Source organism: Nuphar pumila, chromosome 12, assembly GCF_984573655.1.
Source record: "Nuphar pumila chromosome 12, dmNupPumi1.hap1.1, whole genome shotgun sequence".
Lineage (NCBI taxonomy): Eukaryota > Viridiplantae > Streptophyta > Magnoliopsida > Nymphaeales > Nymphaeaceae > Nuphar > Nuphar pumila.
In genome coordinates this window covers 31,236,476-31,260,830 of record NC_143260.1, presented here as the reverse complement: position 1 = coordinate 31,260,830, position 24,355 = coordinate 31,236,476, and the positions used below count along the sequence as shown (strand labels likewise).

Genomic DNA, 24,355 nt, shown 5'->3' with positions numbered 1-24,355 from the left:
TCTATTAGGAGAATAAAACTCCTGACCATGCTTATTTTGTACTGCTAGATAGCACTGGATCTACAAAGGTCAGTATTATTATATCTCAGCCTCTGAAGATGGGCTTTCATTAGGCTTTTAGCAACATTACCCTGCTTTGGCCAAGCGGTTAAGGTATGTGCCTGCTGAGTAATGGGGTTTCCCCGCGAGCCTTGGAATTTATCATGCGTTGTTTTGAGAAAAAAAAAGACAAAAAATCACCCTCCTACTAACATGCATGTGTCTACTACTTTCTCATCTAAAGATGCTGCCCGCATGCAACTGATACGTGAATCTTGATCGTTATTCTTCCGTAGTTTCTCATCAAGAAAACACACTGAGTATCATTGTGACAGCTTTGACCAATAACTAAAACAGTGCATGGTTATCAGTGGGGTTAAATTGAAAAAGAAAATAGAAGGGATCTCCGCATGTCTATAATGATAAACAATGTTCAATATACACACTGATAAAAAATTTAAAGGGTAATCCTTAGGTACTTTTGTTAATTATATTACTAGTTTCTAATGTTACTTTGATTTTCTAAAGGATTGCAAGTAAATGCATCAGAAAGGCGGAAATCGCTGTTGATGAAGTTGGTAATGGAGTATGAAAAACCTAATTAATACTGATTTTAGACGCTATGCTTCAGATAACTTACGTTAAACCCAGATAAGTTACATGGGACAATCAGTATAAACTGCTCGATTGTCTTGTTTCTTTACTTGCCTGGATGTCAACATTTGGACTTTTGGTTGGATAGCATACTGAATCCAAATCTTTAAAGTTGCACTGCTAAAAGGTATTATCAGATTCGGGTTCAGTTTGGAATCCGATGAATATCCTAACCTCGATTATACCCAATTAGCATTTTATACTACCCATAACTATCTTTTGTGACATACTAAGTGCAAACATATTGGATACAAGCTGGATCATGCATTATCAAAATCCAACTCATAAATTTAAGGAAAGATCTGAATCCCAATAAAATTATGGTGTCCTTTTGATTCTTCGGAGTGCCCAACTCCTAAACAACCAAGCAGGCTTCAAACCGATTATGGTGTCCCTCCCAAGAGCTCCCAGCTAAGAACCCCACAGACCACCAAACCCAGGGAAGATTGGATGGAAAGATTGGTTGGCACATAGCTTCACCGAGCAGTTCAATTCCCACTTGGTGCAGTAAGGGAAGATGCCTGTACTTATATCATGCTTGTTATACTCGGCTCCCAATATCTCATCAACAGACATTGAGACCATAACAAGTATATATACACAAAAGAAAAGATTTTTAACTATTCAGGAGTACGGAGAGCTATCAGTGTTGGCATGAACTATAAAGGAATACATGACACCTCTGCTACGGAAGATTGAAAATGGCAAAGAAAGTGACGATAACAAGGGTCATTGTTATGAAACCACAGCCTACTGTTTTATTTCTGATGCAACAGATTAACTAAGGAATCCCAGCCTGCAGGAGAGAACAAACACGAAAAAAGACCCTACCGCACAGGTTGTTGATTGTAGTGGTTTTTTTCCTTCTTCTTTGCAGCAGCAAGCCTAGCACTCCGAGCAGCAGCCTCCATTGCAACCCCTTTTGCAGCAGTAGCTAACTCTTTCCCGGATTTCTTCTTCTTTGAAGAAGCCACCTTCTTCAGCCGCTCTTTCAGGTCAATCTGAGAAGTCTCTTCCTCAGTCTGGTCAGCCTCCGCAGCTTCCTCTGGGGCTTGAGTGTGAGCACCATTGGGCTGGTCCTGAGGATCTTTTGCTTCCTTGGCTGACTTCTCTTTCTTAGTTTTCTTCTTCTTTGCACTTTTGCTTTCTCCCTCTTTCCTTTCTGTAGTTCCATTCAGCTCCTCTGCCGTCTTCTCTTCTCCACCACCTACAGCAGCAAATCATCCAGGGACAAAATAAAAAGGGTTGAGACGTGGTACTGAATCCTCAGGGACAAGCGTGCCCAACTACGAAAATGGGCATAAATACCATATGCCAATAAAACTTAGGATAGAGAGAATATATAACATTAACATTCGCAATGTAAAATTGGCCAATTTAATCAGCTTGGGGAATATTTCTGCACATGTAAAGAAAATTCTATATCTTGACAAAGAAAACTTATTACTCAGAAAATCAGATTCATAATTTTTACAAAAGAAAATCTGATATCTAGACAGAAAAAACTTATTAGTTAGAAAATCAGCCCAGGAAACTTCACAAAATCAAAACACAATAAAACAACATGCAGATTTTCAGTATTAGGCGGTTTTAAAAGACCAAAAATAACTCAAGCATTGGACAAGTCTACTAGACGTGGGCCCCTTGAGAGCTAAAAAATTCAAGACAGCACATTCGAGCCTGTCTCAGCCAGTCGCTTGCCCTAACCAACACCTAGTCAGATTAATGACTGCTTAAATCTTGTCATTACCTTGTGATTCTTCTTTTTCATTGGGCTTGTTAAGGCCCAGCTCAGCCAAAACAGCATCAAGTTCTGCTAGCTCCTTCTTCTTCAGTTCCTTTTTAGAGAGCTGCCTTTCAGTCTCTTTTGGAGTCACAGCAGTTTGAAGTGATTTCTTTACCACCGGTTCAACTGGTGCAGGCACATCATGTTCATACTCATCATCATCATCAACATCGTCGCCTTCATCCAGCATATCATCTTCAGTTTCACTTTCCTGTGGATTCCCAAGAGAAAAAACAAAAAAGAATGAATAGAGTAAGAAAGAAGAAACGAAAAGACTGCCTATCCCTAGTAAGAAACAAACTTCCAGCCAAAAGTTTCTAAAATAGATAAATAATTCCACTCGTACAAGGAAATGAATTACAGCTAACAGTACAAAAAGAATGAATGAACTTGGATAAATAAAACTTGAAGGCTAGTGTCAAAATCAAACTATAGGTCTTCCTGACACAGCACCTGAATCTTAATTTTCTCATCTAGCCGAATCAACTTTGACACATGAAAATACCTGTGTGTTTTTTTTTTGCTTTTTACCAAATTCCAAACTATAAAACAAAATAGAAATCTTAGAACAACAATGCAGATGAAAACCCATACTCATCTGCTACCCAGGAGCCAGAAGCCAAAAACAAAACAAAGAAGCAATGCTTGCCAATAATTTAAGACACCTTTTTATCTAAAATACACATTCAGATATAAAAGCCTCGCATAACATATTGATCATTCTGTCATGTTATAGTTTTCTTCAACGAGAATCCAAGCAACATACGTGCAATCTACATTACTAGTCATTCTAATTTCCCTGACCATTTGGAGCATGATGTGTGCCAAAACTTATGAAAAATTTTCCACCACCACCTCAGGCAATTTTACAGAATGTATCAGTAGATTCAGTACTACCAGTACTGTTTCAACCAGAACATAATTCATTTTTGTGCAGAAATCAACACCGTGTAGCTTCCCTCCCCTCTTTTTACCAGAATCTGGTTACACTCAACAGAGAAAGGGCGTCTGTCATGAAGGATCAGGCCCTGGTTGACCTATATGGGAATGTGTGTCTATCAAAAAACATTGCAAAATAGTCCCGTTTCACACTTTAAAGGCTGAGGTCAGGACCCAGATTCAATCTGGCTGAGGTCTACCACCTGATGCACACATTACAGGTGGGTGGCTCCTGCCAAACGATCCCATCGAAAAACTTGGTGCCCAGGCTGAGGCCTGTATGATTATCAATAGGTTGTGACTTGTGATATGCAAGGCCAACAATCTCAGGCCCAAAAGTTGGGCCAAGCATGACCCAAATGAAGACAGGCACCAAAGCTCGTCAGCTGTGCAGCCCAGTATCCACAACATCAGCCCCTAGATTACACAAATTCCAAAACAAGAAGCCAATTTCTTGATTTTGAAACCTTTGCAGAGAAAATTTGTACTCATTTAGCTGTCATCCCAAACATTATTAAAAACACAAATTTCTGGCAATGCCAATCTGGTGTCACCTATATCTCAAGAAATTAAAAATAAAACAAATATATAATTGACCAACAGATTTTTAACTGACCATGAGCCACATCCATATGTAGTTGACCGAAAGTTACCAGATAGATAGGTGGAAAGTGTGCTTCCCCGAAAACTCGCTTTGGAAGCGCAAAACTCCTTGCTTCCAAAACTTGATAAGAATTTTGATTCTCCTATGCTTCTCTTATGTTTCTCACATGTTTCTTATCTGTTTCACTACATGATTCCTATACGTTTCTTTTTGTTTTTCATGTGCTTCCTTTCACATTTCCTGCTCACTTCTCATGTAATTTCTTTAAATGAGCAACCATCATTTTTAGACTTTGAGAAGAATTAAATGTTTACACTACAAAATCACAAAAATTAAGAATAATAATTTCCATTTTAGTTTTTATTTTTTTCTCCTTTAATTTGTATTTTGCTTCAAATTTGATCCTATACAACTTACTCTTTTATTCTGATTTTGCTTTTAAATTGATTCATCACTTCCCGCTTCTTATAAATTTTAAAATAACTTGCATCTTGTTTTTGCTTCTCTTTTTGTTTCCTGCTTCCGCTTCCTAGTCTAGTAACCTTGAGTCAACCTAAGCAGCCAAGCAAGGCACAGCTCACTTCAAACAGATAATGACATTGTTTTAAATTCTGGAAGTGTTTATGTTTCAAAATCTCGAGACAAGGGCAAGAAAAAGGCATACAGAACAGGTGACAAACTATAAGAATGCAAATTATAAGAATAAATGCAAAGTGAGGAAAAGTAGAAACTGGCAGCCAATCCCCAGAATCCCAACTGTGCCCCATTACAAATATATTTTTTGCCACTTAGTGAGGACTCCCACTATATATATATATATATATATATATATATATGTCACATGGGTGTGGGTGTGGGTGTGGGGATGTGGCACTTTAAAAAACCTTGGGTGCAGGGGTGCAGCGGGGCAAAAATGTAAAAAATTATATACATACATACATATATATATATATATATATATATATATATATATATATATTTGAAGTTTTAACCGTTAACATTGTCATAATTTAACAGTTAACATTGTCATAAGATCATTCATCATGCATGCAATATATCAAATTAACAATTCTACAATTTTATTCTACATTACAAAAACTAACACTACAATTAAATCAACCTAAATATCAATCAAATAAGTAAAGCAGAAAAAAACTAAATTACATACCAAAAGTATATCCTACAATGTATATGACGATGAAGTAATGGATCTTAATAATTTTCTTCATCATCAAATGCATCATTAGAAGAAATATTGGGCTCAGATAAATCCATGTTTGACATGTTGAAATCATGTTCTCCCTCGAAGTCACACTCTTCTGAGTTTACATCCCAAAATTTAGATGTTCTTTGTCTGCGTTACAAACCCAATTTGAAAATGTTAAATACAATACAAATATATTTAAATGAAAAACTAAGAAATAATCAAATAACTAAGAGAGAAAATTAGTATATGTATTCATCACTGGTTTGCGAAAGTAGTCGAAGATTTGAATGAACACACTAAATCCTCTGCACGCTTGCTCGTGAGTTTGTTTCTCTTCATGTTGTGGACTTGAGAATATGTGTGCCAATTTATTTCACAAGAAGATGAACTAGCAGACTGTGATAGCAATCTTAATGCAAGACGTTGGAGAAGAGGTGTTTCTGATCCAAATGTTGACCACCATGTGATAGGATCTATATTATCATCTTCTCTCGCGAATAATGTGGGTCCATATAATCTCGAAGATGAAAATTTTCCAAACTCTTGTGTGATTTGATTTAGAAGATATACTTCTGAAAAAAGTCTTATCATACACATATTTTTATGTCTTGATAGCTCTAGGTCTAAATTTGGAGGGACACTATCAATACCACATGACTACCACTTATTTGCATAATATTTTGGATTAAGAGAATGTGTCATGCAATGCAAAGGAGTGTTGCTCTTATCCCATCTTCTAACTAAAATTGAATGAATATGGTTAAAAATTTTTGAATCATTCAATGCAGGATTTTTTTCTTCATGCTTCAAAACTACAACTTGTATTTTTTCAATCATATTATCCCACATTTCATAAACTCTGTGAAACATGGACTCATCCTTATTAACTTCTCTTAACATTTCCCAAATAAGTTGCGTAAATTTAAGGAAGTATACCACTTTATCCCAAAACTCATCATCAACAATTAATTTCTTAATTTCTTGAGCCTTGACATCATCATCAGCACGATAGAATGTCCAATTTTCATCAGTCACCAGGTTAACCAAAGCAATCTTCACTTTTTTAATTTTCTTCACCATCACAATGATGGACGCAAAACATGTTTCGGCGACCTTCAAAAATTTCAGGTCAGAATGCCTATTAAATATAGCATTAGCATGATGGTGGTTAACAATATAATTTTTAATGCTTTTGACATTTCTTTCTAAATCTTCAATTTATAAACAGAAAGCATATGCTTGTAAATTTTCTTCTTTGGGGTTGCAGATGCTCTTTAGGGCCAGATTGAAGTTGTGTGCCATACAGGGAGTCCAAAAAATATGAGGGTACTCACTCTCCAAACTCAACACTGCACTTTTACAAACTGAAGCGTTGTCTGTAATGATTTGTACTACTTTCTGATCACTCACTTCTTTTATGACTTCTATAAACAACCCCTTCAAATGCTCCGCATTTTTATATTCCCCAGATGCAACAACTGCTTTCAAGAATACTGGGTCACTAAGCGAACAATCAATGAAATTGATTAGTGGATGTCATTGAATATATGTTCATCCATCAGAAACAATAGAAACTCCATTTTGCTCAAATGAATATTTTTTAATCTCCAGCAACCTCTCCATATTTGCCCAATCTTTTGCAAGAAGTGTGGTTCGTAGTTTTTCTAAGCTTGGAGGCACATAGCCACTCAAATTACAATTTGCCAAAGATGTTATTAAATCCTTCCAGTAAGGATTTTTAGCCGCATTAAATGGGAGTGAACTAGAATAAAAATACCTCCCTACTTTTTTATTCATATCCTCCCTTCCATATGTATTGAATGTTGCTTGTATCGTTCCTCTACCTCCTACATTGACTTTTCTTTTTTTCAGCATCTTCTTGGTGGCTTCCAAATGGCACACTAATTGCACAAGAATCATCGCATTGCCTCATCAATTTTTTTGCATCCTGAAATACCATGTCCTGGTATCTTCAACAAATGAGTCTTCACTCTTGTTTAAGACCCAACAAAATCTCCTTCACAGAGCTTGCATCGAAAACGCTTGTTTCCACCACCTCCTTCTCCAATTTCTGCAAGCTTATCTACATGTACCCATGGTGGCCCCACATCATCACTCCCACCACAACTATCAGCAACACTAGCAGCAGAACTCACATGTGTGGATGAAGATGACGCAAGTCCTTTCCCTTTATCCGTCATTTTTGTCTTGAAAACACAAAAAAATCAATTAAAATCAAGATTGGCAGGGGAGGGGCCAAGCCCCCTCCCTGCGCCCTCTTAGTGCAAGAGAGGGATCGAGCCCCCTCCCTAGTCCCTGCGCTCCCTATGTGCAAAGGAGGGATTGAGCCCCTTCCCTGCACTCTCTGTTGGCAGGGGAGGGGTCGAGCCCCCTCTCTGCACCCTCTTTGTGCAGGGGAGGGGTCGAGCTCCCTCCCTGCGCTCCTTGTTGGCAGGGGAGGGGCCGAGCCCCCTCCCTATCATCCCTCTTTGTGCAGGGGAGGGGTCGAGCCCCCTCCCTACACTCTCTTTGTGCAGGGGAGGGGTCGAGCCCCCTCCCCGCGCCCTCTTTGTGCAAGGGAGGGGTTGATCCCCCTCCCAGCGCTCTCTGTGTGCAAGGGAGGTGCTGAGCCCCCTCCCTGCACTCTCTATTGGCAAGGGAGGGGTCGAGCCCCCTCCCTGCGCCTTCTTTATGCAGGGGAGGGGTTGAGCCCCTCCATGTGCTCCATGTTGGCAGGGGAGGGGCCGAGCCCCTCCATGCGCTCTCTATGTGCAGGGGGAGGGGCCAAGCCCCCTCCTTGTCCTCCCTCTTTGTGCAGGGGAGGGGCCGAGCACCCTGAAATGAAATGGGGATCTTCGAAACACGAGCTTAGATTAACAAGGGCAAGTGTCAAGAATGACACTAAAGCATAACCCTTAAAAAGGGTATAACGGGAAACAAAATAAAAATAAAAATGTATTCTTTATTGATATGAAAAACCAATTGCTTAAGAAGCATTGGAATAAAATACAAGAGGGGCTGCACCCCTTTATATACACAGCTGAAAGAGGACTCAATAGAGTTGTTGGACACAGTCCAACAGCTCTATTTAGAGCTGTTGGAATGTGTCAGTCCAACAGCTCTATTGCTAGTCAAGTCTGGACAGGACTTGACTAGCAACAGTCATTCTAGTTCAAACTGAACTAGATGACATAAAGACAAAAAATAAAAATAAAGGAAAAAAATTACCGAAAAGAAAGAAATGAAAAATGTATTTATATATATATAATAATATAATATTATTATATATACATATGTGTACAGTTTTACATTTTAACACTCCCCCTCAAACTTACGGTACAATGAGCGAAAGTTTGTCTAAGAGAAAGTGAAATCGGGGAGCAGCGAGAGGCTTTGTAAAGAAGTCTGCTAACTGATATTCTGAAGTGACATATGGCAAATCAATTATCCCGTGTAGATATTCCTCTCTGACGTAGTGACAATCCATTTCGATGTGTTTGGTGCGTTCGTGGATGTTCTGTTACTGACAATGTAGATCGCACTTTTGTTGTCACAACACATTTGTGAAGCTTTTGTTGCTTCAGCTCCCATGTCAGCAAGCAGTCGTCGGAGCCAAACTACTTCCATGGTCGTGGTTGTCATGGCTCTGTATTCAGCTTCGGTGGATGAGAGAGATACCTTCTGCTGCTTTTTACACCTCCACGAGATCAATGATTCCCCTAAAAAGACACAAAAGCTAGTGGTTGAGTGTCTGTTATTGGGATCACCTCCCCAATCAGCATCAGTATATGCAATTAAATCAAGAGAAAGAGGAGGAAGATAAGAAAAGTCCTCGTGAAAGAGAGGACTTGATGTATCTGATAATACGCATGACTGCTCCCATATAAACAGAAGTAGGAGCATGTTGAAATTGACTTATTGTATGAACAGCATGTGCTATATCTGGTCTGGTAATGGATAGATAGGAAAGTGCTCTGACAAGCTGTCTGTAAGGAGTAGGGTCTGCAAGAAGTTCTCCATCATCAATCTTCATTTTAACATTAACAACTTCAGGAGTGTCAACTTTCTTATCATCAGTAATACCAGACCTGAAAACAATATCAAAAGCAAATTTAGTCTGAGATAATAAATATCCTCTAGGAGAATAAGCAACTTCAATGCCTAAAAAATATCTCAACAAGCCCAAATCAGTCATTTCAAAATGAGATTTAAGAAGTGTTTTAATTGTTTCAACTCCCTGTTTATCGCTTCCGGTGATGATCATATCATCCACATAGAGAAGAAGCACAATGATCCCTGCATCAGAATTCTTAATAAACAAAACAATGTCAGTTAAACAGAATTGAAAACCAATATCAATCATAACACGACTAAACCTATCATACCAAGCTTTTGGTGCTTGTTTAAGTCCATAAAGAGCTTTTTCTAAGCGAAGGACTTTACCCTTAGGAATACTTAGACCAGGAGGGGGTTCCATGTATACTTCAACTAGCTTTTCATTTAAAAAAGCATTTTTGACATCCATTTGAAAAATAGACCATTTTTTGATAGAAGCTAAGGCAATTAAGGTTCGGACAGTAGTCATACGAGCCACCGGAGCAAAGGTTTCTTTATAATCAATCCCATATTCTTGGGCATAACCTTTGGCTACTAAACGGGCTTTATATCTTTCAAGAGTACCATCACTCTTGGTTTTAATTTTATAAACCCATCGACATCCTATAGTTTTCTTCCCTAAAGGAAGATCTTGAATATTCCATGTAGAAGCCTTTTAAAGTGCATCTAATTCAGCTTTCATGGCTTCTATCCATTTGATATCATTTTTTGCTTGAAAATATGTGGATGGTTCTTCATATGAGTGAATTAATGCAATAACTGCCCTATATGTGGGTGAGAAAGACTCGTATGATACAAACTTTCCTGGAGGCCTCGAGATTCGGGATGATTGTCTAATTGGAATGTTAGAATATTTTTCAAGTGCACATGGAGGATTAGACTGTTGTCGCCTGGAATATTGAATACTAGTATCTCTATGAACTTCTTCATTTTCAACATTAAGATCAATAATTCTTTTATCATCATCAAAGTTACAATCAAGGTCATATTCATCAGATGTTGATATTAGATCTAGCAAAAAGGAGTACTTAGTGACGTCTTTTAATTTTCTAAAATCAAAGAAGCTCTCCTTTTCAAGAAAGGAAACATTTCTAGACACATATAGTTTATTATTTTTGAAGTCAAAACATCTATAACCTTTCTGGTTTTCAGCATATCCTAAAAAGGCACAGGGAATCACACGAGAGGAAAGTTTATCATTTTTGTCAGTAAATATGAAACAATTGCACCCAAATATTCTTAGTTTAGAGTAGTCTGGAGAAATGTTCATAAGTTTTTCAATGGGAGTGATATTTTGTAACGAAGAAGATGGCATCCTATTAATGAGATAGGTGGCAGTTAAGGCAGCTTCTGCCCAAAAGTCTTTTGGGACTTGATTTGCTATTAATAAAGTCCTAGTGGTTTCTATAATATGGCGATGTTTTCGTTCTGCCAGTCCATTTTGTTGAGGTGTATAAGGACAAGATCTTTGATGTGTGATTCCATGCAATTTAAGATAATTTTGAAAATCTGTGGATAAAAACTCTCCCCCTGAATCTGTGCGAAAAATAGTAATATCATTTTGAAACTTGTTTTTAACCATATTATGAAAAGTTTGAAAGTATGAAAATACTTCAGACTTATGTTTGAGAAAGTACATCCACGTGTGTCGGGAGAAATCATCGACAAAAATAACATAGTAAACAAATCCTCCTTTAGAAATTACTGGTGCAGGACCCCAAACATCCGAGTGTATTAATTCAAGTGGTCTTGAAGAAAAAAAGGTTTTGTTCTGAAATGGTAATCTTTTCATTTTGCCGAGAATACAATCTTTACAATCAAATGATTCAGAGTTATAAAATTTCCCTAGATTTGGAAAATGTTGTATTTTGGCTATATGTGGGTGACCAAGTCTCTTATGCCACAGTTCCAACTCTATTTTTTGAATATTATAACAAAAAGCTTTCTTCGGCATTTCCAAAAAATCCATGTAATAGAGTCCTCCTTCTCTATGGCCTTCCCCAATCAGCTTGCCTGACTGGCGATCTTGTACCCAACAACCATGAGAAGAAAAAGAAATATTACACCCATAATCAGAAATTTGAGATACAGATAAAAGATTTAAATTTAATTTGGGAACATGTCTAATTTCTGGAATAAAAATTTTTTTTGTTTTATAAATTTTTTCAAAATTTTCTATTCCTTCTATTTTAAGAGAAGTCTCATCCGCAGTAAAGACCTTTGACACACTTGTTTTATTTTTAACACATTGGGATAGACTTTGATTATTTGGGGTCATATGAAAAGATGCACCAGAGTCAAGAAGCCAAGAAATTTTACCTAGATCAGAAAAAGATGAGGCTGTTGCACCGGTTGAAGCTTCGGATGAGGAAGAGGCACCTTTGATGAGAGGCTGAAAAATCTCAATTAGTTGGGCCAGGGAAACTGGTGCATCCTGATCTTTAGGCTCCGATCCAGCAATTGCAGCTCTTTTTTCTCTCAGCTCCTTAAGTTTGGGACATTGTGGCCTGTAGTGTCCCGGTTCATGACAGTGATGACAAATAACTTTCTTCTTATCATAGTCACCATTTTGTCGGTTAAAGTGAGGAGGCCTATATGATCGAACATGATTCCCTGGTCTAGACACGGCTAAAACGGAATCATCTTCAATTTTTAAAGAACCTTTCCGGAGACGATTTTATTTCATTGTTAACTCTTCAATAGTTTCAACAATAGAAGGAATTTTTCCCTGGTGAAGTAGGGCCGATTTAGTGGTTTCAAATTCCGGCCTTAATCCAATGATAAACTGGTAAAAATGTTCAGCATCGAGTTGTTTCTGACGAAGCTCGATGTCTTCGGCACAATGCCACTTTGGTTCTAAAAGGGAAAGTTCTTCTCAAAATTTGGACAACCCATTGTAATATTCACGAATAGTTTTGTCTCCTTGTGTCATCATTCGAACTTTTTCTTGGAGGTTGCACACGTGTGCAATATCTTTAAGGGAATACATATTCTTAAGGTATTCCCATGCTTTATCGGCATGATCAAATTTGGCAAGACTTGAGCATTTTTTAATGTCAACGCTATTGATAAGCCATGACATTATCTTCGCATGAGATATTCTCCATTCTTTTCATTTCTTCTCGTATGAGGCAATAGCCTTGATTTTCTCTTCTTCCGATAGAGGGACCTCTTTATCTCCCTCCTTTTTAGTAAGAGATAGCTTAGGTTCCGAATCGGAACCATCCACAATCCCCCATAAGCCTTTTCCCCGTATATGGTGCTTCATGATTGAAGCCCATGTTACATAGTTCGTATCGCTTAGTTTCATAGGCATGATAGTGACTTTATCATTGTCATCCATCGATTACAAGGAGAGAAAGAATAGGGATAGAAGAGAAATAAGAAGGAAAATGAAAAAGAAAGAAGAAAAAAAAACAATACAAGATGTGAAATCTTCTCTAATGAAGTGATAAAACACTTCTCTTCAAGTGGCGAACACTTTTGCAAACGGGCACGAAAACCAAGGCAGCTTTTCCTCAAGATTTAGTACTTCCGCGGCTCTGATACCATGAAATGAAATGGGGATCTTCGAAACACGAGCTTAGATTAACAAGGGCAAGTGTCAAGAATGACACTAAAGCATAACCCTTAAAAAGGGTATAACTGGAAACAAAATAAAAATAAAAATGTATTCTTTATTGATATGAAAAACCAATTGCTTAAGAAGCATTGGAATAAAATACAAGAGGGGTTGCACCCCTTTATATACACAGTTGAAAGAGGACTCAATAGAGCTGTTGGACACAGTCCAACAGCTCTATTTAAGAGTTGTTGGACTGTGTCAGTCCAACAGCTCTATTGCTAGTCAAGTCTGGACAGGACTTGACTAGCAACAGTCATTCTAGTTCAATCTGAACTAGATGACATAAAGACAAAAAATAAAAATAAAGGAAAAAAATTACAGAAAAGAAAGAAATGAAAAATGTATTTATATATATATATATATATATATATATATATATATAATAATATAATATTATTATATATACACTAAGCCCCCTCCCTGCGTCCTCTTTGGGCAAGGGAGGGGTTGAAGAGGAGAGTAGAGTAGAGGGAGTCGGAGAGGAGAGGAGGAGAGCAGAGGGAGTCGAAGAGGAGAGGAGAAGAGCAGAGGCGGAGCAGTCGGCGGCAACGTCGGGGTCCGACGAAGGCTTCAGGAGGATAGGTCGAGAGGAGAGGAAGGGAGGATTAGGGCAAAAAAATTGCCCTAATCCTCCCCTCCGCAGCATATTTCATCGAGCGTAAAAAAATTTAAAGTCTAAAAATTAGACACAAATGACCCGGGGTGTGTTGACCCACCCAGGGTCGGGTTGACCACACCCGCATCGCGTCGACGTGGGTGCGACACCCAGTTTGTTGAGTCCTTATGACATAGTATATAAACTAAAATACTCATCAGGGGTATTTCATGTAATGAAACATGCAGAAATACAATAGAGAACCCAATATAGGTTAACAAGAATAGAAAAGAAGTGCACATGCACTAATCCACCAAGAGATATGACAATCACAAAAAGAGAACAAATACAAAAGCACAACAAGAGCCACTAAGGGCCAACACAAAGTAAAGAATAAATGTTCTCTTGATAAAATGCTTAGAAAAGCATTGAAGGATACAAGGGGTAGAACCTAAGTCACACGAACTCGGCTAAAAGGTCGACGCACCCGCGTCGCCCATACCCAACACGGCTGCGAACACAGGTGCGGCTTCAGACATGGGGCGGACACGGTCAACGAAGTGTCAAACTCGGTCAATGCACCGTGGCCGAGTCCGTCCACATTTTGGACTCGGTCAACTTTGACCGAGTCTATTTTTGTCCATTTATTAAACCGTTGGGCTACTGCAACAGCCATATCTCATAAATAATAAAAAAAGGAAAAAAGTAAAAAACAATAAAAAGAAAAAGCCTCTACTAGGCTGGTACTAATTACATGAATGAAATGACTAAAATACCCCTGATGGGTATTTCAATTTACATATAACAGAATTATATATATATATATATATATATATATATATATATATATATATATATAACAACATATAAATCAATATTTCAGTCATTTCACATTGTAATAGGGGTCAGCCTAGTAGAGGCTGATTTTATTTCTTCCTTTTTATTTTTCTCTTTTGTTTTTGTATTTCTTTTTGTAATGTGGTTGTTGGGGGCAGCCCAAACACTCTTTCTTTTGTGTAGTTATAAATAGGGTTTTCCCCTTGTATTCTTCAATGCTTTTCCAAGCATTTTTATGTTGAATAATATTATTTTTTTATATTGTGTTTCTTTGTGATTGGTGTTTGGTGATCTCCTTTGCAAGATTGTAATTGGCCCATTAGTGGCCTTTTTTGTGTTTGTGCACACCTTGTTTCATTTTATGGTTCTTGCGTTTGAAATACATCTTGATCGTGCTCTTCGAGTGGTCACCTTCAAGTCTTCTTCCTTCTTCCTCACCATGATTGTCATTATGGGTGAAAGTGAATCTTCTTTTGTCATCTCCTACAGGCTCCATAAAAAAAACTACTTGACATGGGCCACAAAAATGAAAAACCACATCAAAGAGAAAAAGTTGTGGGGTTTTGTTAGTGGAACCACTACCGAACCCCAACTAAAGCTAACAAGAAGAGAAGGAGATCAAATCAAATCTCTTTCCGAAGAAAAAAACAGAAAGCTCTACAAGAATATCAAGAATCGAGGATTGGGAGGCTAACAATGATCAAATTAGCTCATGATTCGTTAATATCATGGAGTTCAAGATCAATATCATCAAATTCAAGAAAGCATGTAATGCATGGGTATTTTTAAAGAGCACGTTCATTCAAAAGGACATGACTCAATTATATTATCTCCAAGATAAAATGCGTAATACCAAACAAGGAGATAGAAGTGTAAGAGATTTTTATGGTCTCTTATCTCCCCATTTGGGATGAATTGGCTATGTTAAAATCTAAATGAGAAGGTTCGACAATTGAAATGAGGCAAAGGCAAGTAGAGAGAGAAAATCCTTTCTTTTTATATGGCCTTAGACCGAAATTTGAGCAAGTATGGTCATTTATTCTCCATAAAACTTTTGCTCCTTCTATAAGTGAAGTTCTTGCACAAGTGTGTCAAGAGAAAATTAGACTTGGGATGCACAAGACTAGTGATGAGGGTTTTTGTCGTATCAAGACCCAGAAACTATAAAAACCTATAAACCTCCTCACTTTGAAAAAAATACAATGGACGAAGAATTGTCATTTATCACTTTTGTAATAAACTGGGGACATAAGACCAGATTGTCCCTAGCTCAAAAGAAAGGTGGTTGTGCTGAACGAAGAACCTCCAAAACGTAAAAAAAACAAAAAAAAAAAGTAACTTCAATGATTTGACGATTACTCAAATTGTCGAGGCCGTTTCACAAATCCTATCGCACTAATGAATTTGGTGCTGCCGTATCTTCCTCTTTTGCTCTGAGTAAGTCCTCTAATGAATCCTTACTACTCGATCGCACTAATTCATATTTTTCACGTTTGTCAACCGCCGATGAAACTTTTTTAAATGTGAAAAGTATAAAAAATTTAAACAAAATTTCAAATGATTTAAAGAATTTTCTTGTTCCAAATGTTTATTTCAAAACTTAACTTAAATCTTTTTTCGGTTTCTCAAATCTCTGATTATGGGCGTAAGGTCTTTTCATCATCAAAGGCTTGTTGGGTGCATGATCTCCAGCCAGGGAAGCGGATTGGGCAAAGTCATAGAAGAGGAGACATTTACTATATGGATTTTTTATGCCTTTCTAAAGAATCTTTTTGTAACTATGCTAAAGAGACTAACTTAGCCTTTGGCATAAACGTCTAGGACACCCAAAGTATATTCAAACTATATTTTTTTGTTTTTAGAAAAATCTTGTAAAAAAAACTATGTATGTAATGACTGTAAAAAATGAAAATGTTACCTTTTGGTTCTAGAACTTTTTTATCTAATAAAATTTTTGAATTGGCATATCCAGATGTGTGGGGCCTGCTCCCGTTATGTCAAAAGGTGGATTCTCTTATTATGTTACATTTATAGATGATTTTAGTACACATAATTGGATTTACTTTCTTAGATTCAAATCCAAAGTATTTTCATGTTTTAAAAATTTTCATAATCTTGTAAAAAATCAATTTAAAACTATTAGTAAAATCTTCCGCTCTTATTCAGGGGAGAATTTCTATCAAATGAATTTAAATCTTATCTAAAAGTCAATAGTATTTTGCATCAAAATTCATATCCTAAGACTATTCAACAAAATAAGAATGTCGAGAGAAAACATTGTCATACTATGTCACAGGGATTCGGCTAGCAGGGTGCCGCACCCGCGTCGACGCGACTCGACGCGGGTGCAGGTGCGGGTGCGGCACCGGGTGCGGTCAACCCGATCCTGGGTGCGTTGACCGCACCCAGGATCATTTATGTCCTTTTTTTTGGATTTTTTTTTAAAAAATTGCCCCTGCGAATTTTTTTTTTAAAAAGAATCTGCTGACAGCAGTTGTCAGCTGCTGTCAGCTCCTGACTTTTCAATGATGGTGGTAGCCTTGCTTGTGCTATCGTGCAACTGTATATAAAAAAAAATCTGATGCTGTCAGGAGCTGACAGCTGCTGTCAGGAGCTGACAGCTGCTGTCAGGAGCTGACAGCTGCTGTCAGGAGCTGACAGCTGCTGTCAGGAGCTGACAGCTGCTGTCAGCTCCTGACTTTTCAATGATGGTGGTAGCCTTGCTTGTGCTATCGTGCAGTTGTATATAAAAAAAATTTGACAACAGCTGTGACAGCTGCTGACTTTTCAATGATGGTGGTAGATTTGCTTGTGCTATCTTGCAGCTGTATATACAAAAAAAAATCTGCTGACAGCTCCTGACTTTTCAATGATGGTGGTAGCCTTGCTTGTGCTATCGTGTAAAATTTGAAAAAAACCCACCCCCGACCCCTTTATATATATATATATATATATATATATATATATATATATATATATATATATATATATATATATATATACATTTTTGCCCCTGCTGCACCCCCGCACCCGGGTTTTTTGGAAGTGTCGAATCCCCGCACCCGCAACCGCACCCATGTGACATAGTTGTCATATTGTTGAAACTACTAGGACTTATTTTAAAAGGAGTTCCAACAAGGTTTTGGGGCAAAGCAGCGGTTATTGTGGTGTATTTAATAAATAGAACGCCTTCTCAAATCTTAGAAAACAAGTCTCCAATTGAAAATCCTTGTAAAATTATTCCCGATTTGAAAAGATTAAGGGTTTTTTTATGTAAATGCTTTGTGCTCCTTGAAAAATATGATAAAGTCTCCCCCAAAGCTATTGATGTGTGTATTTTAGGTATGCCGGTAACCAAAAAGGCTAACCATGCAATGATTTAAAAAATGACAAACTTTATGTGTCTAGAAATGTTACTTTTCTTGAAAAAGAAAAAAGATTTGATCTTGAAAAACCTAAGAATCCTAGTATGCTTTTTTGTTTGACTTGTTGCCTAAGTCAAATGTTGAGATTGATGATTGTGAAAATGATAAATGAAGTTAGTGATAATACTGAACTGAGGGATGAGTCAGGTATTGGAGGATAACCAATTCATGATCTTATACATTAATCTAAATGTGGTAATGGGGAGCGTCCATGTGCATGTGCATGTGCATGTGCACTTGAAAGATATAGTCAATCATTTGAAATAGTGGAATCTAGTCTTAGAAGATCAGAACGAATATCTAGAACCCCAAGTATGTTTGTTTTATATGAATCTTTTTTCTCCTAGTTATAAGGCATGTTTTTTAGCCATTCATTCATATCATGACCCATCCAACCATAGAGAAGCTAAAGACATCAAAGAATGGATGGAGGCTATGAACTTAGAATTAGATGCCTTACATAAAGCCAATACTTGGAAAATCCAACATCTTCCTAGGGGAAAGAAGACAATAGGATGTACGAAGGTTCTAAGAATAAAACAAAGTGTGATGGTTGACTTTTTTGTGTTTTCATTTTTGTTTTTCTTTCTTTATTCTTTTTTTTTGCTTCCCCTCGCTTCCTAGGTCGCTTTTGGTTCGCTTCTCTTCTCGCTTTGCATTTTCCACTTCCTAAAATTTTGGAAGTGTCACTTCCCGCTTTCGCTTCCCGAATCGCTTCCAACTCCCCGCTTTCCCGACTAGCAACTTTGGCATAGACTATAAGAAGATCTTTGCCCAAGTAGCTCCTATGACCACCATTAGGACTCTAGTTGTCATAGCATCCATTAAAAATTGACGTATATATCAATAAGATGTTAAGAAATCCTTTCTGAATGAATATTTGAACGAAGAAATCTACATGGATCCTCTTCTTGGTCTAAACATTGAAAAAGGCAAGGTTTTCTGCCTTCGTAAAGCTTTATATAGGCTTAGACAAGCCCCTAAAGCATGGTATGATCGGTTCAATAGGACTATGTTAAATTTGAATTTAAATCATGTTATACTAACACTACTCTTTTTATAAGATCTACAGGTTCTATGATTGTCATTTTGCTCTTATATGTTGATGATATGATCATCATTGAAAGTGATAAAAAGAAAGTTAAAGAAATCAAAATTATGCTTAAAAATCTTTTGATATGACTAACCCTGGTTTCTTGATATATTTCTTAGGTATCAAGTAGTCTATTCACCAAGAGGATATATAATGTCTTAAATAAAGTTTGCAGTTGATATTGTTGCATGCTCGAGGATCACAGACGAGAAATCTGCTACTACTCCTAAAGTGATTAATGCCAAAATGAGAGCTAAAGACAGAGACCTGTTGGATGATCAAACTCTTTATAGGCAACTTATTGGATCACTGAGTAATAGACTGAATACTGCGCATGCAGTGTATATTGCAAGTCAATTTCAACATGCGCCTAGCTGAGAACAATTCAATACATTAAGAACACTATATCTAAAGGGTTATTCTTATCCTCTCCCTCATTATTAAATCTTACTGCATATACTGATTCGGAGCGGGAGGAGATCTCAATAACTGACACTCAACTACGAGTCTTTATGTATTCTTAGGTGATTTTTTTATATCCTAGAGGTGTAAAAAGCTATATAAGGTGTCATTGTCCTCCACGAAAGCTAGATATAGGGCAATTGGCTACACAACAATCGAGGTTGTATGGTTGTGGTCCTTACTTACAGATATGGGAGTTGATGTTTTAGAACCTTCAAGTTATGTTGTGATAACAAGAGTGACATATATATATAGCCATCAATCATACGCTCTATGAATGAACAAGGGAGATGATTGACTTACCATATGCTCTGTCAAAATTTCAAATTGTGAACTTCTTCACTAAGGCTCTTCCTCTACCATGATTTATTTTTCTTCTTAACAAACTTTTATTGATCTCACTTTAAGTTTGAGGAGTGTTAAAATATGTTGTATATATATTTAAGTTTGAGGAGTGTTAAATATATATATATATATATATATTATTTACTATATATGTAAACTTAAATACCCATTAGGGGCTTTTACGCTTTTTATGTTTTATGTGTTTAAGCATTTTTGTTTGTGAGACTAAGTATAGATAATTAAATATGCATTTTTACGTGTTCTTGTGCTTGAAAAACTAGCTAGATATTTATGGTATCAGAACACTCCATTTTGCCCTATGTATCGGTGTCAACACACATCGACACCCAGACACGCCATTTTACCCTCTATACATACAAGTTTGTATTTAATTTATAATTATATTTTCAGTTTATAACTTTATATTTTTAGTATATAATATATATTTTAGATATGGCATATATATTTAGATTATATTCAGTTTATTTTGGATTTATGTGATATTTAATAAATATAGTCGTGTCCCCGTACCCACATTTTTTGGAATTGATGTGTCATACCCTCCACACCCGTACCCGAAACTAGGTGACATAGCTAGATATACATTAACTTTTGGTTGTTAATGTTAATATGCATCATATGATGATCACATGATGTTGAGGAATTTAATTGTTAGTGATTTCGATACTCAATTTTTCATTGAATGCTCATGTTTTATTTGTTTGATAGTTAGATATATCAAGTTGTTGCATTCATGTTACTTTACATGTTATTCTCATATTTTCAGTATTTATTTGATATTTTCTATTTTTTATTGGTTGTTTCTTCAAGAATAAAGCATTTCTTTTATTTATTTGTATTTTTATGTTTTTTTAAGTTTAAAAAAATTGAAGCTTACGTTTTACGCCTTGCCTCAATTTTTGATTGAGAGCTATGCTACACCCTCAACGCTTTTCACAACATCGGTCTTGACCCATGTCCTAGTTTTCCAGAAGGCCATGTCATAGCAGTCATGCATGGCACTTCATCCCAAGTTTCTCCATTAAAGCACTTTTTTGTTAACTAACCTTATTCTTGATATTTCTTTGCCAATTTTGGCAACACACAACAAAACTTTCATAGGCACAAAGGAGTAGCATTTTTTGAGAAAACAGCTTCCCCTAGAAACCAACTTTCTTAGGAAGGTTTTAATACAATAAAACACATATACCACACCAGAAATGTGCAATTAAATAAGTCTTATTTAGACAGCAAAAATATACTCATCAATCTTATCATGTTCTTTTCATTTTTTTCCAAAAGAAAAAAGGATTTTATCAAAAATTGGAAAAAATCGCCTCTTTACATCAAACTGGGTGACATCAAGTATTTAAACACACATAAGTATTTCCTAAGGAATGAAACACTTATGACAACAATAACCATAAAGATGCATGCCAGTTTATTCAATTTTAAATGCAATTGTCAAGTGGAAATAACACACAAGCCATATCTATAACTTACATATCAATTACAAAATATGCAGTGCCCTTCCTGCAGTTCGACTTGCACAAATCATTCTCAACCATGGGCCAGTTATTTCAGTGTTAGTATAGATGACTGAAGAGCAAAGCCAGGGGTTAATTTAAATCGAAAGATCATTTCATAAATGACAAATTAGTTGAACCATAGAGCGTGCTTATGATTCAAGTTGACATGGAGGGCAAGATAAAACAGTTGGGCTAAAACTTAAGACAAAAATTACAAAATAGAGCAAAAATGGTCACAAAAATCAATGGATGTGAATTTAGAACAAATTTCTTCCGTTCATATCCACCACATCATCACCTAGAAAACTTTTAGAACGATAAGGCATGCAAAATAAAATTGTTTATCTCATCTGCAAACGATGAGCGCACAAAGGAAACTTTGATAAGAAAAGACGATTATTCAATTATTTAAAATGAAGTCCGCAAGAAACATCTAAAAGCGAAGAATATTTACCATCGAATATAACAATGATAAACATCAGCATAATACAGAATAAAAATGAAATGGAACAGCCACAAGCCCACACCACAAAAAATGCAAATAAGAAATTGTTATATGCATCCCCACAATATCTTCGCCGACACCACCCACCAACAACAATCTATTAAAATCCCCATTTGAAGGACAGGGAGAAGCAACAAGTCGTAACCAAGAGTTCAAAAGAAGAACGTTCTTACCTCAACGACGCTCGAGGCATCCTTGGTCTGCTGCTGCTCCGACGAACCCCAAACCGACTGAGGAGGAGCAGTTGTGCCATAGTAATCATCGTCATCATCGACATCAGCCCACGATTTGACGGTGAGCGGTGCGGGAGCCCAAAAAACCTGAGGCTCGGGTTCCTTCGCCTGAGTCTTCGAAACCTTGTTCTTCGATGATTCCTTATCAGATTTCTTCTTCCGGCGGAGGCTCTCGAGTGCTGCGAATCCGTTAGATCTGTTTATCCCCAAGGGCCCATCGTCCCTCCTGCTTGACCCTCCAACCATTTCTAGCGAAAGCTACACCAGGCCTCACGCTCCCGAAGGAAAGCCACGTCTAGACCGTCCAAGCAACTAGGGTCTCTGAAACGCAAGTTCGCCGTAACGAACCTTGATTTTACAAGGGCTACAGATTCAAGGAAAAGATGGGCTCGGCGGAAGCCGTAAACTGGATTCCCTTGTACCAGGAAGAAATATGGCTCAATCTCTCCTCCGATCTTCAAGCAAGCTACGAATTCGAATAAAACAGTGCTTGTTCGATCCTTCAGGAATCCCCTTCTGCTCAGTGGCACAGAGAGCTTCCAAAATTTTCAGAAAGCCACCGATCGGATCGAAGATACGGTTACAAACCTCTTAAAACCTCAGAAGCTGAGAGAGTTTCGCCGCCCCGATCTTTCAAAACACAGAAGTTAGGGTTTCAACCTCCCACAAAACTAAGTGTTGGGCCTTCGATTATTGCTTGATCAAGCTAGGATTTCTTTCCTTCGCAAAACGGAAGAAAAAACCTGAACGTCGACGCAAACGAAAGGCTTCACCCGGAGAAGCGGAAAAAAAACGAAAAAACTAGAGTTAGGGATCGCAAATCTCTCAAGATTAGGGTTTCCGCAGGTTCGAAAGTAGAAGAAACTCTAGGGGCTTCAGGTGACGGAAAACAGCGGTATCCAAGGAGGAAAAGAGAGAGGGGAAAAAAGAAAAGAAGAACGTGGCTTCTCCGAATTCCGGAATTAGGGTTTCCGGAGATATTAGGGGTTTGTGGCGACGGAGAGTCGGTGAATTTTCCCTCGGAAACGGGAGAAGGGAACGGAGGAGGGAGGTCAGATTAGGGTTTCCCGCGATAGGATGGAGGGAAGAAGCAGCAGAAAGCAAGAGAGAAAGAAGAATGGAAGGAAACGAGAAACCGAAGAAAATGCAAACCCTAGGGAATTCGTTGAGGCTCTGTCTCTCACTCTAACGAAACAGAAACGAGGACGTCGGCTCGAGAAGGGGGAAGGGAATGGATAAATGGTTTTTACCCTTTTCACGAAAAGTGGTGTTACTGTTTTATATTATAGTTTTGTGGGCGCCCATAGGAAGCGTGCCACAACGGAGCCAGCGGCTCCGGCTCGGCTCGGCTCGGCTCGGGTAAAGATGGGCTCGAGCACGCCTGCTTATTTAGTGTCCGTTTGCTTGTCACGGAAAGTAGGCGCTTTCCGCAGAAACTCATGGACGCCTTGGTATTTTCGCAGGCCCCAATACAACACAAACCTTTTCTGGCGAAAAGCAGCCCCCATTTTACATGTTGGATCCTCTTTTTTACGGATTCAGTTCTCACAGAGGGTGATGTGATCCATTTTCTGCAGAAGAAGGTACCGTACTACCGTGGCAGGTTGACCCTTTTCCATGTCAAGCAAATGTGCGCACTCATAGGGTGAGTTTAAGTGGAGTTTTTGCTGAAATACACCACTTTTGATGTGTTTTCGCAGGGCTCATCGTGGCAACGCAAACGTGATGCTCCCTTTCTTCATGGAAAAAAAAAAACCCTAAAATCAACGTTAGGCTCCGTCTTTCAGCGAAAATGTTTTTCGCTGGGGGTCACGATTCATTTACTGCAAAGAGGAGGTTCCGTGCAAGTGTTAGCGTGTGGAAACCCGGTGCATTTGGAGGAGCTGACCATCTCGGTTTGGACTTCAATCGGCTCGGCTCGGCTCGGCTCGGCTCGGCTCGGCTCGGTTAAAGCTCATGTCTACCGCTTGCTTTCTTCTCTCAGGTTGTAGGACCGACCCAGTTTACGTTTTATTAGTCCATAATGATGACATTTTAACGTGAAAATGATACATTTGCAGGTTTCTCATGAGGTTTTCAAGAGCTTCAATTTTATCGGGTCTTTATCGAGATATCAGCAAAAATGAACAAATACAAAAGATTAAAAAATATTTTCTGAGATTTTGCTAATAAAAACGTAAACATCATGAATAAGTGTGATATGCTCATTTAAGTGATACTATTGCAATGTTTTCATGGTATCGTGATATATTAAACATTTAAAAAGTAGGTGGTAAAAGCTTCAGCCGCTATTCTATTATTCTATTTTGGGGCAGGGCCCACCTGGGCCATACCCATATCCAACTGACATACATCCCATAT

General features: G+C 37.8%; 1 protein-coding gene across 1 annotated transcript; it reads right to left on the bottom strand.

Annotated features, from left to right (window-relative positions):
• Window positions 1-1,192: 1,192 nt before the first annotated feature.
• On the bottom strand, window positions 1,193-23,205 carry LOC149820524 (uncharacterized). The gene is made up of 3 exons (XM_089981792.1): window positions 21,935-23,205; window positions 2,444-2,690; window positions 1,193-1,900 (listed from the first exon to the last, which is right to left on the bottom strand). Exons 1-3 carry the CDS (start codon window positions 22,238-22,240, stop codon window positions 1,521-1,523), a joined length of 933 nt encoding a protein of 310 aa, XP_089837918.1. The 5' UTR covers window positions 22,241-23,205; the 3' UTR covers window positions 1,193-1,520.
• Window positions 23,206-24,355: the final 1,150 nt, after the last annotated feature.

Coding starts and splice junctions, on each gene's coding strand:
- LOC149820524 (XM_089981792.1), bottom strand. CDS start 22,240: ATGGTTGGAGGGTCAAGCAGGAGGGACGATGGGCCCTTGGGGATAAAC. Junction 2,691..21,934: donor ATGCCTCGAGCGTCGTTGAG/GTAAGAACGTTC, acceptor GGGAATCCACAG/GAAAGTGAAACTGAAGATGA. Junction 1,901..2,443: donor TGAAAAAGAAGAATCACAAG/GTAATGACAAGA, acceptor TTGCTGCTGTAG/GTGGTGGAGAAGAGAAGACG.